At 41.8% G+C, this 14,466-nt stretch overlaps 1 protein-coding gene across 4 annotated transcripts in view; it reads right to left on the bottom strand.

Moving 5' to 3' along the window:
* The window catches only part of KDM3B (lysine demethylase 3B), a 42,450-nt gene that overhangs the window by 15,098 nt on the left and 12,886 nt on the right, over nucleotides 1–14,466 (bottom strand). For 2 of the 4 annotated variants that reach the window (XM_081851196.1, XM_081851198.1), the window contains exons 8-15: nucleotides 12,985–14,230; nucleotides 11,825–12,026; nucleotides 8,813–9,027; nucleotides 7,074–7,226; nucleotides 5,509–5,616; nucleotides 4,553–4,680; nucleotides 3,589–3,868; nucleotides 2,043–2,299 (exon numbers count right to left, since the gene is read on the bottom strand). In XM_081851196.1, the coding sequence (XP_081707322.1) occupies nucleotides 2,043–2,299; nucleotides 3,589–3,868; nucleotides 4,553–4,680; nucleotides 5,509–5,616; nucleotides 7,074–7,226; nucleotides 8,813–9,027; nucleotides 11,825–12,026; nucleotides 12,985–14,230 (2,589 nt within the window). Of the gene's footprint in view, nucleotides 1–2,042; nucleotides 2,300–3,588; nucleotides 3,872–4,552; nucleotides 4,681–5,508; nucleotides 5,617–7,073; nucleotides 7,227–8,812; nucleotides 9,028–11,824; nucleotides 12,027–12,984; nucleotides 14,231–14,466 lie in introns of all 4 variants that reach the window. The other 2 variants (XM_081851195.1, XM_081851197.1) reach the window with 1 other exon arrangement.

Below are 14,466 nucleotides of genomic sequence, written 5' to 3'. Positions count from 1 at the left end.
ATTTATTCTTTGGCGTAAGGTCTGGCCTGTTTGTCCAATATAGAGAGCTGAAGGACACTGTTGGCATTTTATGGCATACACAATGTTAGACGATGAGCAATTAAATAGTCCCGAGATGGTATGTGTGATGTTGTTGGGGCCAGTAATGGTGTTGTCCGGGTGTATGTGGCAGCAAAGTTGGCATCTGGGTTTATTGCAGGCTCTGGTGCCAGTGTCCGTGTTAAGTCTGGTTATAGTATTATTGTGGGTTAGGAGTTGTTTAAGATTGGGGGGCTGTCTGGAGGCAATGAAAGGTCTTCCTCCCAGAGCTTGAGAAAGGTCTTCCTCCCAGAGCTTCCTCCCAGAGCTTCCTCCCAGGCACTACGTTACAGCCGCATCTGCTCCAATTCTACAGACAGAGACTCTCACCTAAGAGATCTACAGCAAACCTTTTTAGAACTAAAATACCCAGCAGATGAAGTTAGACAACAGATCAACAGAGCCAGACTGATACCCAGAGAGAACTTGCTGCAAGACAGACCCAAAAAAGAAAATAACAGAACACCTCTAGTCATCACATACAGCTCCCAAGTTAAAACAGTACAACGCATCATCAGAGATCTACAACCTCTCCTGGACAATGACAGTTCTCTTTCTCAAGCTCTGGGAGGAAGACCTTTCATTGCCTCCAGACAGCCCCCCAATCTTAAACAACTCCTAACCCACAATAATACTATAACCAGACTTAACACGGACACTGGCACCAGAGCCTGCAATAAACCCAGATGCCAACTTTGCTGCCACATACACCCGGACAACACCATTACTGGCCCCAACAACATCACACATACCATCTCGGGACTATTTAATTGCTCATCGTCTAACATTGTGTATGCCATAAAATGCCAACAGTGTCCTTCAGCTCTCTATATTGGACAAACAGGCCAGACCTTACGCCAAAGAATAAATGGACATAAATCCGACATCAGGAACCACAAGACAGAAAAACCAGTAGGAGAACACTTCAATCTCCCAGGACATTCTATACAAGATCTCAAAGTAGCTGTTCTATTACAAAGGAATTTCAGAAATAGACTGGAAAGAGAAGCTGCTGAATTGCAACTTATCACCAAACTTAAAACTATGGAGAGACCTGGTTTGAATAAAGACATTGGATTCTTATCTCATTATACATGACAAAGCCATTTTTCACCTTCTCACCCCTTGCTTTTTCCTGTTAGACCTATTGCAGTCGTTAAGAGTCGTCAACAGGCTCATCGCAGCTATCTGCCAATCACCCATTCCCACCACCCTTCTGAGTAATACCCCTCCCCACCTTCTCACTATATAGAAAGGTCCGGTGACTTCTGTTTCAGTGTATCTGAAGAAGTGTGCATGCACACGAAAGCTCATACCTAGAACTAACTCAGTTGGTCTTTAAGGTGCTACTGGAAGGAATTTTTTTATTTTGTTTGAACCAAAGGGGAACTGTTCCAGAAGCTCTGCAAACGCCATCTTGGTAGTCAAGATAACACCACAGTTAATTGGTAGTTGTTGTAACAATGAGCTCATATATGTTTATATTCACTTGCTTTGATAGAAGCTAATTGGCTTGTTCATCTGTGGGCTTGGGGCCAGAAAGGGGAACTATCTGTAAGATTTGGATATTTGCCACTTATGCCCTCATCTGCTCAGGCGAAATGATGGGAAGTCTTGGCCGAAGTGCTGGTGAATAAAGAATGTATAAATGTTTGCTTGGGTGTGGATTACTCATGACAACCTCTCACTGGGTCTGTAAAGGCTCCACTGTATGTCTACATTTCCTTCTTATAATAAAATACCAGAACTGATCACTCTGGCATTTTCAAAATCTTTTTTTGGTATACTTGAACCAAACCACTCCCACGAACCCCCCTTTGGGCCAGTGGACAAACAATAATATGCCTAAATAAATCTTATTTTGAAAAGTTCAGTACTGTATAGGTTTTCCTACCTAAGAAAGAGATCATACCACTTTAAAGAAGCAACTATCTATACCTCTAAACAAAAATAGTATTACTTACAGTGGAAGCTCCAGAAAAGACAGGAGGAAAAGGGATGCCTGTATCAAGTGAAGCCTGAGGCAGCTTTCCAGGCCCGGAGTTAAGCAAATCGCGAAGACTGGAACCTTCTGTCTTGTTGCTTGAGGCAACTGGGCCCAATAAGAGACTATTAAAAAGCTTTGGAGTTAAAGAGGAGGCCTTTGCATTGGTGTTGAAGGAATCCAATCCAAAAGGTGATTGAGATTCTTTATTGAGCACTGACCTCAGTGATCCAGCTTCTGTAAAAAAGCAAAAAAGGCACCATGAGAAGACATATATTTCCGCCCCCCCCCCAAAGGAAGTATTCTGACAATCACAGAGGAGGGAAGTGAGATTATGAATTGTAACAAGAGATTTCATAAGCTCAAACTTATCATAACTACCGCTACAATATTTATGAGTACAAAACAAGTAAGCCAAAATAGCAGTTGTAATTCGAAAAAGATAGCAAGCATGAGAGGAAGGAGAAAATAAAATATTGCATAAATACTAATGTGTATCTTTGGACATTCTTCAATTGTAGATACAATTCTTGTAATCATAAGCAAGAGACTTTGTGACTGCTTTTTTAATCAGAATGGAATGGAATGTCTTAATGTCAAAGGGCCAGTGTTTTATGTGTGACCTTCAAAGGTTTAGATATGCTCCAGCCAACATCAGTTTAAATTTGTTAGGACACAAATCTTCCAGAAGATTTACAAAAAAATCCTAGTAGCTGTCCAGATACCAGCCACTCATACATTTGATCATTAAACACATGAGAAAAAAATGCAGTAAGGAGGTCTCAGTATGAAATCCGAGCAAAATAAAACCCAACCCCCACCTTTACCAGTTTAAGATGTACTAAGATGGCCTAAGAAATGGACAAAACCAAGTAATTATGTATCAGTTTTACAAAGCCAAAACAGATAGGTTAGTCCAGAATAACTTTTAATCTCAAGGTTGTGAGTTTGGGTCCATGTTGGACAAAAGATTCCTGCATTGCAGGGGGTTAACTAGATTACCCTTGTGGTGCCTTCCAACTCTACAATTCTATGCGAAATGCAGGTGCAATACCACTGTTTGGATAGTTACCAAATTTTCAGACAGGCATGGAATTCCATGTGATATGACTCCCCTCACATCAAATAAATGATGTCAGCACTTGTGAAATTACAACAGATGTTAAAAAGTATTTTTTCCAATGCAGTTGCAGCGTATGTGAAAGGGACATGCTGCATTTGTTTTATTAGTGCTGTAATCTTTTAAACATCCCTGAATAGCTAAGTACCCAAATTTAATCCCTTGGCATGCTTGAAACGTCACAGAACTATCTGTTTGCCATTTGGGTTAAGAAAGAGAGATGTCCCAGTGTGGATTATGAACATCAAGAGTATTAAAACAATGTGTCATGACATGCAAAAAGCAGCCATCTTGGAGTGTCCCTGTTTTTTTCGGTCTTCTAAATTCTCATCTTCAAAAACATCCCTCTCTCTCCATGGTGATAATCAGCTCTCTAGCAAAAATCTTCAGCTCTCCAAGAACTTACCTTTTGTTTCTTCTTTTGCCTTTTGTGTAGCTAAATCTGCAAGCCAATGCAGTGCTGAGGAGGGACTTGTTTCTGGACATAGTGACTTGTTAGGTTTTGTCTCCCCACTGTTACTGGTTCCTTGAGCCTCTGTCTTAATAGGCTCCTCAGCTTTGTCCTCCGTAGCTTCAGACTTAGGAATAACATTAGTGTCCGTCTGCCCTCCTTCTGTTGTCCCTGTGCCACTGGAGAAAGCGCTTTCATTTGCAGGTGTGGATACACTGGGATTCATACTGGGCAGCTGCTGAAACAGAGGATCACACACGGGGAAGTCAAAACGTGGTAACTGAAACTTAAGTATTTCTTTAAACAACTGAGACAAATGTAAAGTGTTTTTTAAAACTAGCAATATTAAGACTAGACACAAGCACGAGACAAACTCAAAATATTTTAAGGGAGTCCATCTTCCCCCCAGTTCAGAAGGGTCTCCCTAACCCTTGGTAGAACATTGGGGTGGAGGGCTGCAATGGAGGATAGTGGGATGGATGACTTAGCTTCCATGAACCCATTACATGAGCTTCTTCTGGATACAAGCCAATATATTGGATAAGGAGACCAGGGTAGCTTATTATTCTCTCAAATGAGAGCCCTCCACCCCAATGTTCTCGATGTCCCTTGTGGTCTCTTCCAACTCTATGATTCTATGAATCCAAACTCAGAAAAAAATAAACATTCCACTGGTAGACACATTATCTGAGGCCATGTAAAAAGGCACATCTTTAGTAATGGCTGTTTCTTTATAATCTGCATTTTCATTAACATGGCACTTCAAATTCCACAAAACAATAGCAAATAAATATTCCAACACACAAAATACCAACAACTCTTTTCAAAAACAACAGCCCAGGTCAGGATGCCTAGAGGAAGTGGACAATTTCTAACAGGATCACATAACAGATTTCGGCCATAATAAAAGTTCACATACCTGTGAAATTCCATTGGTGACGGCAGGTCGCAGCACAGATTTGTTCTGCCGATTAATACATGGACAGTTGGCTTTAATTCCCCATTTGCCACGGGCTGCATGAACCATATCTCCAATACTATACAGTGCTGAAAAGTGAGAAACCTCAGTATCAAATTTTGTAACAAGATCTGAAAGTCTTAAAATGCAAGGTCCGGTATCTTCCTGCTTACAGCTGAAATGGTAGATCTTCTAGGCTTTTTACAAGTGTGAACCTATGTTTAAGAGTATGGCTTTTAGGCTGGGAAGGGAGACCCTCTGTCTGCATAAAAATCATTACCTTTGTTGTGACAATACTATTAATGGCACTAATTGTTAGGATACTCTCTTTAACAACTGCCTCAAGTAGCTTTAATAACCTCATAAGCATCCTTGTAAGCGATGAAAACTCTGCAACTGCAGGTGCACTCTTGTTACAAAAATGCATTCAAATAATGAATCCACCTGGCTCGATCTGATAGCAAAAACAAACTACGACCTAACAAGGACCTAACAGTCATTACCTCAGGCTGTAAGAGAGAGAGTGAAGGGAAGCAGGATCCTATAAAGCTCAGCTTAGAAGCCAGCACCATTAGGCCGCTGCTTCCACCAACTGTTGTAGCAGAGAGGACGACAATGAGGGAAGCAGAGCCATGCCACTGGCACAGCTAAGAGAGCAGCAACTTTTTGCTCCTGACAGCAAACTGTTTTCCATTCCTGCTGATTGTGATAAGAAATTTGTTACTATGAACTCATGCCCAAGGTTGCTGCTGTTCTCCTCCCTTCAACCCTTTCCCCTTGTCTTTTAGATTGTAAGCCTGAGAGCAGGGGCCATCTTATTATGGGTATTTGCAAGATCTGGGAACCTTTGTGGCTGAAAAGCGGGATAAAATCTGTCAAAGAAGAGAGACATGATAGGACATGGAAAATAGGTTCACCTGTGCCAGGGATTATCTGTGTTGGCATGAGATTCTCTGGTTCATGCGACTGTCCCTTTGCACACTTCAACCATGAAAAAACCTCTTCATCACCAATCTCCTCTGTCTCTGAAATAGAAAGACAATTAGATCGTTTAACTTTCCAAATGCTTGCTTGCATGTTCCAGTACTACAACGGCTTCAAACTAATAAATTCAAAGGTGGCAGGTTTTGCTGAGCACTCTCTTCATAGTCAAACAAAACATGCAACAGCCGTCTGTTGTGGTGCTTAATGTGCTACTAAAACCCTTAAGAGACAGTCACAGCTGGATGGGAGTTTCAGTCCAAAACAGCTGGAGGGCTAATGAAGGCTGTGCTAATGGAAGGTGTGTCAATACAACAACCATTAGGTATGCAAGATTAAAACATGAACACACAAACCTAGAATCAATATTCTGTCCTATTTCCACACTGGAAGATGTTTTTTCAAGCTCTGTTGAAACTCTCCACAACTCCTTTCAGTAATGTGTTTGTGTATCAATAATGTGTATTTGTGCAGCCTTGTGCTTGCTTTTCCGCTAGTTTTTCACATTACCTCTTAAAGATGGAACATCCTGCCTCAAACATTATATTCCTTTTACTTTTTAAAAAAGACATAATAGGTTGGGACAGTTCACAGGACAAAATAGAAAAATCAGCCAGAAACCCTTGTTCCCATCTGTCCTAAGTAAGCACACAGTTCCTGTTTCAGTTTCAAAGCATTGAAAAGGCTTGCATTCTCTAATGAAATAAAAACTACCCCATCAAGGGCTCCAATTTTACTAGCAAAAGCACACCTAGTGCATTGCAAAATTATGCATGACCAAGTATTGTTATATGAATCACAACCATAAAGCCTTTTGTAAACTATTCAGAAGTTATTTTCCTTCAGAACTGTCTCCAGGGAGGCTGGGTGAGAAAGACTCACACACCTCCCCCTTGCTCCCCCACCCGGTAAAGAAACATGAAATGGAAGAACCCAAAGTTATTTCAATACAAGACCTTCTTAGCTCCTGGCTGATGGGTCTATAATATCCCAAACCTTGGGTTTTTTAAATGGTAATACCTGACACTTGGAAAATAACTAAAGGCCTACTTTAGCATCTAGCAATTAGATGCCATGCTTTACTCCAAAGGTCAACTGTGTCACATTGAAAGTTCCTTAAGAATGCATTGGTGAATTCTTTAAGCTATTCCTAGTGCAAGATTAGGAATTTTACCTGCGATTCCCTATGTTCTTCCTTATTCCAACTGTCCTCATTCTACATGATGATCCTATACATGCCATCCCTGTTCTTGAAGGCACGGCTAAGCTCAACATAGAAGGTAATTCTGTATTATGCTGCCATGAGGAAGCAGGAAGATGAAGCAGCAGCCGAGGAAATTAGGCCAATACTCTCAATCCATATCATCTTTTATCTTATCTAGCAACTCAGCAAACTGATCACGTAGCCTTCACACAGAACAACTCCCCCCCAACCCTACCACCAAAAGCAGAACGCCCATCTAAACTTTACAGCATTCTTGGACAAATATAAAGTACTCACCACTGCGTGGACGGCTTTTTCTGAGACGGTAACAGTCCAGACACACCCCAAAGCCACATTTGCGACAAACCCAGTGAATATTGAACAGTGTTGTTTCACATACATCACACATCTCCCTCACTCCGCGTACAGCTCTCTTCCAGGCCACTTTCTCTATTAAAATAAATAAAATCAAGGAGGCACATGTTAACAGATTATTCGTTAGAACCATGCTGTAAAGTTGGTTTACAACAATCTCCTGGTTTTACAATAATTTATTAAAAGTTGTTCAAATTCAAAATGAAAACATGTGTTTGAGAGAAAGAAGTGATGGTGGTATTGAGAGACAAGAGTTTGAGAAACTCAAGAAAAAGCCTCTTTGAATGCATGGATCACACATCTACAGTATTGGATTCAGGATAATTCATGCAATAGTTCTGGAGACATTTGGGGGGGGGGGTGTTTCCAAGATGCAGCGATGGCCACCAACTTGGATGTTTTTAAATGAGGACTAGTCAAATTCATGGAGGATAAGGCTAGCTGTGGCTACTAGTTATGAAGGCTATGTTCCACCTCCACTGTTGGAGAAAACATATCCCTGAATACCAGTTGCATACAAGTGGAGAAAATGTTGTTGTACTCAGGTACTGTTTGAGGGCTTCCCACAGGCATCTGTTTAGCTAATGTAAGAACAAAATGCTGGACTAGATGGGCCTTTGGCCCGATCCTGCAGGGCTCTTCCTATACTCTTATTGCCAATTTTTAAGAGATTCCTTTATATGAAGACTTAAGGAAATTACTCACGCCTAGTTACATAAGAGCATATAATGTAAAAATGGGACTTAAGAAAATTGGTCCTCTAACAGATTAGAAGGCCAAGGTTTGATTTATTAAGACATTTTCATAAATTCCATGCATTCCAGAGAAGTGATATGTAAAAGAAAAATGAATATCACTATCCTTTAGATCAGAGGTTTTAAAGCTTTTTCAGTCCACGGCCCCCTTGACCAGTTACATTCTTCCTGCCCTGTGGGGCTCAGGAGCCCAGTTATGTCACCCCTTGCCTGCAGAGCTGGTAGCCTCTCACCCTTTTTTGAACACCCTCCCTTGTGGAGTGTTCCCTTAGTCTCCTTCCCTCTCTCCTCTCCTTGGGAGTCCTCTGAGAAGCCACAGCTGCTGCCCCTGGTCTCTGAGCTGCCCCCCGCTCGAAAGAGAGGTGCCTCCTCACACTGCCCCACAGGGGCCTAGAACTTGTCTGTCCATTCCCAACAGCAAGGGCTGGTGGATTGGCTGGCTTGCTTACTCCGAGGCCACCTCAACGTCTGGCAACCAGCACCCCCTGACTAGCCCCAGAGGCACCATTCACCTGTGGAGCTTGTAGCCAGGACAGCTGTAACAAACAGCTGAGCAAGCCTTTGGGAAGCAGAGACGTGAGACAGCGTCAGAGGAGAGAGGGAAGGAAAGAGGGATAGAGGCCAGTGTTGCCCGCGGCACCCCTGACCATCATTTAAGGCACCCCAGGGGGCCACGGCACATTGGTTGAAAACCACTGCTTTAGATCATTGGCTGGACAAAACTAGTATGTGAGAAAGAGGCCACCATCCACTTCCAAACTCCACAAGGGCAACTCCATTGGCTATTCAACACTTGCAGGTATTCAAATACTTGCAGAATAAACCATAGAGTAATGGGTTGGGTATCTTTTCTTCAATAATCGAGTTCCAGTTACACACATGGATTAAAAGAAAACACCAACTTACGGTGTGGTTCCACCATCATCATTGCCTCCTTCTCAGACATAACTAACTGACAAAACTGGTCTCCAACATTGGCCAGGATGTATTTGGAGGTTTCCAGGTCAATTCCCTCTGCAGGGGCAGTAGACGGGATCCACAAGCTCAAAGCGTCAGTGTCACTCTGTTGGGGGTTCAAGAATCCCTCCACTCGTAGTATACCCTTCCGAGTAAATATCAGTCTGAAACAAAACTATGAGCTAGTTAAAAGAGCACATTAGCTACAATCTCTTCAAAACACAAATGAAATGGAGGTTTCCTCCATGGCTATTCTTTAGAACTAGTACAATTGATAGATTTCTTCCTTAAGACACGGTGCTGTAGAAACCTTTGTTAGAAACTATCATTAGAGGCCGGTTGGCTTAACATCTGTTCTGGAAAAAACTGGTAGACAGCATTTCTAAAAGATAAAAATTACCAAGCATATTAAAGAGCAAGTCTTCCTGAATAACAAGCATGGCTTCTGCAAACTAACCTTTTAGAGTTATCTGACAGTGCCAATAAGCACGTGGGGCAGGATGTGTCCAATTCCACTCACTTTCAAGAAACTTTTGATAAAGCCCTACACCAAAAACTATTGAGTACCAAAGCAATAATGGGATTAAAATGACACATCGTATTATGGTCCAGTAACTGGTTAAAGAGCAGGGAATAAATGGACAGTGGGCTTGGAAGCAAGTACTCTTTACAAACAAAGTGGGGAACTCTGAATTTCAAAACAAATTGTCAAATTGTCACCATTTCTTTCAGAGAACATATAAACTACCTTAAAATGGTTAGTCCTTGGTCAACACCTCACTCACTCTCTGCCTAAACATCTCCTACCCCCCAAATGAGCGCATTATCTAGGCTAGTCTTAACTGGAAATTTAACGTGGGACTTTCTGCATGTACAGCTGATGTCCTGCTATTGAGCAATGCTCTCCCCCTGCCTCTGAGGGATTCTTAAAAACAAAACAAAAAGAGGCAATATTATTTAGGATGCACAAACATTATAATCAACTATTTTCTTTATTTTGCATACCACCATTTTTAGAAGGCAAAATTCTTAATAATAATTACTATTTTCCCCACGCTTTTCTTCATTAGATCACAAATGAGTTAACAGATACTCAACAGCACAACATGCACTCACACGTACAGAGAAGTATGGTTTAAAGCAGGGTATGCATCACCATGAGTTTTATGAATCCATGATCTTTTGCCACTTCAACTAGTTCCAAGCCAGTTTAACCACATTTCTGTAACATTGACATCCTGCCAAGCAACTTAGTCTTTTATATTTATTAGTGTCTTATACAATTAACATCCTTCATGAATGCACACTAAAATCTAAAGCTTTGTGAGGCCAGACTCATACGGTTTCCAAAATGCCTGCATATAACCCTCTTTTGAAACAGATGTCTATTTTTCAGAATGGATTTCTTAAATCAAGGTGCTTTTAATATGCAGCTTAAATCATCAAGAAAAAATATGGATGTAGATCATGGTGCTGCATTCAACTAAATAATTGCATGTCTGGAACAGCTTCCTCAACCACAACAGAGCTTTCCTCCTTCCTGCACCACACCCAGATCCGCTCCAGCAGGTTGGAGGAAGCATCTGTGTGTGCAATAATTTAGCTGGACACAACCCAACTAAATACAAGCATTTCCAGAATAAGAGTACACACCTATCATTTGGTATAATAAGCAACACATCTTGTTTTGTAGCTCAAACTCTACAGTACTTAGTACTATCTATGAGAATAATTCAAAGTCTCTGGTCATGCAACCAACATGCCTTTTGTATCACACAATTATATCAGTTTAGAGAAGGGGGTATATTTTGTCATTAATAGGTTTCTGTTTGGTTTTCTGCTCGCATGCAAGCAAAACTGTTAACTTAACACAAGAGACACAATCCAATACAGCTGGGTATGTTGGTCCATGGACCAATTCCCCAGAACATTTTAAAAGTAAGGGGGGCAATTACTATGGATTGTATCCAGTTGGAGGCAATTTCCCCTTTCTCCTGCACCCTCCATCCTCCAGAACAGATTGGGGGTGGTGCAGGAGAGCTAGTGGAGGGGGGGGGGGGAATAATAAGAAATCACCCCGCTCCTTGTTCCCCGAAGGACACCTACATGAGATCAAAGAGACTCCTATCAGTGGAGGCCTATTATATACCACTATAAGAACACCATCTCTCTCTGTAACAGGGAAAGTAAATGTTCACATTAGCAGATAAGAACTCAGTATTTTTTAATTGTCATAATAATGCAGTACCTATAGTATAATGCTTGCTTCCTCAAAAATAAAGTATTTCATCTCATGGTTTGTTCTATGATATAGAAAAGCAGGTTTTAATTCAGTATGCCTGACAGAGTATTGGATTGAGTTTTAAGTGTAAAATTCAACAAGTTTGTTTAAATGATTTCATAGTAAAATATGAATGAAAGGTTTTTTAAAAGTGAAATGTACCTGAAATTTAAAAAAAATCTAAAAAATCAGATTTACATTAAAAATCCATCTTTGTTTTTGCTTTTAAATATTAAACTCTTGCTTTAAATGGTCATCATGTTATTCTGGTGCAATTTTACAGGCCAGTTTCCAGATGATGTGTGGAACTGACTACTCTGGAAGGTGGTGGATTCTCCACTGGAGGTTTTTAAACAGAAGTCTGTCAGGGATTATGTAGCTGTGATTCCTGATTGCAGGGGATTGAATTCTACAATTCTATGATTCTAAGAAAAAGCACCAGGTGGACAGAAGTGCCAGTGGGTTCAGAGATCACTGCTCAATGGAAAGTTCTATGAGTGCAAGGAGCCCTCAGAAGCTACAGCAGGAATTGCAACTGTCATTGCAGAAAGGATGTACAATTTTGAAGAGATAAAATTACTTAGCATTATCTTGCCATTAAAATATTCAAAAGCCAAGTGACACATTAACCAGCAACAAGCACAGTATACCAACACGACATGCTCAGGGAGCTTTATTACCTGCGGAAGTGGAAGAAGCGACAGGCTACAGTGGAGTCGTCCTGTTCCTGCTCCTTGAACTTCCGGTAGCGTTCCAACCGACACTCCCGGCACTTGTGCAGATGAGGGGCTACGTTGATACAGGAGCCATCTTGGAGGAATGCTTCCCCTGATTGCTTCAGCTTCCTCACCTTACTCATGTCTTTCAGTACAGACTGGCCAACTATGAAGCAAAGTTAACAATTAGAGGCATTCAACAGAACAACAGAGGGAAAGGATGTCAAGTTCCAAGTAGTACTTATTTAATGCTGACTCCTATAGAATGTAGCACTGTACCGATGTTAGGTTTGACAGACAGCAGGACTGGACTTGTCTGTACTTGACATTTGTGACCTGGGCATCAGCATAGGAGCCTGGGCATGCAAGCCCGATACAGATAATCTCTACATATCAAAGACAGTGCTTCGATCAGGCCTACATATTTACATGCCTTTCAACAAACATAAGGTAATATGCAGTTAAGTGAAATTCAAGTAACTTATCCATTGATTCAATGGGACTACTCTGTCCACATTTTTCAATGGCTGTATCTGAACTGAGTAAAGTTGGCTATCACTCCTAATTTCAGCCAGGCAAAAGCAGGAGCAGGCATGATTCCACTCCCACTTTGCATTTAGTCTTTTCCCATAAAAAAAAGTCTGCATGAGACTTAAGCATTCATACCAAGGGTTCCTAAACTTGCTCTAAAGTATCAATATTAATTAGGGGTTTCAAGATGCAGAAACATCTAGTCACATTAGTACAGTAGCATACACTGCTGTGCTCCCTAAGCAGTCCTTCTAAGTTAACATTCAGTTCATACATGTACTTCTGCCAGCAACCAGATTGTATCCATTTATAATTTCCTGAAAATAAGGGAGTAAATGTTTTTCTATAATGTGAAGAGTGCAAAATAATACTTTCACCCAAAAAATGAACTGCAAGTACATGCAGACAGATGTAAGTATCTCAGGTTGGTGGTGTGTTCTTCTGATGCCTTGCTTCTGGCTACATGCACAGAGGACATATTTGACAGAAGGTCACACACCACACGGCTGACCACACAGATAATATGGAAGTACAGAACAAAAAGCAGCCCTCCTTCAGCCTTCCTCAAATAACCCTTCCTTTAAAGCTGTCACCTTTCAGGGGCGCTGTGCGAGGCCTGCCCTTAGGGGTTTGTTTCCCTTTTCCTTTGCCCATTAGTAGTTCCGCATTCCGCTCGCCATTAGGACCCAGTTTCCCAATCAGATGCTCTGGGATTCCCTTCAGACAAGCTTTGGTGTGCAGCTGCTCCTCAGAATCACTCATATCCGAGAGGTCGCTATTGGTACTGGAATCAGAATCCTGCTTAGACGGCATGCTCCGCTCATCTAAAGAGAACCTTTTCACAGTTTCAAAGGGGTTTTTGTTCTCCAGTGCCAGCTCTGCCTGTGAAGAGAAAAAGCCAGCCGGATGTCTGCCAAACACATTAGAAAAGGTTTTCATAAGAGGATTGTCCTGCTGCCCAGGCCCAACAGATGGCTTTTCTTCTGTTGGGCTGGAGGAGAGCGTGGGCATTTCAATAGGTTGTGTCAAGCTTCCGATAGGTGAGGTGGAACGGCCATTCCCCAGAGTAGATGAACTCTGAACACCGGGAAAGCGAGTTGAAGTAGGTGCACTGGACAGGATCTTGGAGGAATCAGTCGTTATAAACAAGCTTTTCTTTTTAGCTAAAGAGTCAGCTCCAGTGTGCAAATCTGGCCAGCCAGAAGCTGCCTTGGAACCAAGAACTGGAGAAGGAGTAGCAGTTGCTCCTGGCTGAGATGAAGAGGCGAAGCTGCTGAAAGGACTGAGTTCTGATTTTTCTGAAAATGCCAAGAAAGGGTTTGAGGGCTCCTCTCGTGAGAGTTTGGGGGGTTGCAAAAAGAGATTCTCGTGATTTTCTGGAGGTCGAGTACTCATAATGTTTCGGGGAAAAGCTGGAGTAAGCGTGGGCATGGATTCCGCTGGCAGTTTCCGGTCCACAGAACTGCCCAACTGAGTCCCAGGTTTAGCTTCTCCTGCAAGAGCTTTACCTTTGCAGATGCCCGCACTCAGGCTCTCTGAATTTTTTTTTAACGAGTCCTGACTAGCGGGCTCTTCAGCAAGGTTCTCTGACAAGGCTGTGAAGTAGTTGCTGGAGGGAAGATTCTGGGACATGCACTGAAAAAACAAGTTATTTGATAAATCAGAGTCTTTCTGGACCTCATGACCAGTGCTACTACCAAATGGAAATCCAACAGGCTTCTTCTCTGGAGCTATTACTCCATTGGACTGGCTTCGCCCGCTGTCAAACACCACAGGTTGGGAACCAGCTGAGTGTGCCACTCCAAACCCTGATGAAGCCAACATTGAATTGGGGGAAATCTGAAACAAAACAGGAAACCAGTCAGTTGTTCTCCTCTCCCAAGAGAGGACAAAACACTTTCCCGAAGCCTGCTTTATTTTCCCCAATATACTGCCTTTGCAGTACCTCTTGGCAGCTTGTTCTTTATCAGAAATATACATGTTGCACAACAACAGTCAAGACATGAGACAAAATGCCCCGATTCTGCAGGCTGCCCAAATTAATTTAAAACTTTCAAAATTTTAAATGAGTTTAT

Source organism: Podarcis erhardii (genome assembly GCF_964252035.2).
Source record: "Podarcis erhardii genome assembly, chromosome: 2".
In the NCBI taxonomy this organism is placed as follows: domain Eukaryota; kingdom Metazoa; phylum Chordata; class Lepidosauria; order Squamata; family Lacertidae; genus Podarcis; species Podarcis erhardii.
The sequence above is the reverse complement of the archived record's forward strand: the minus strand, read 5'-3'. Positions and strand labels throughout refer to the sequence as shown.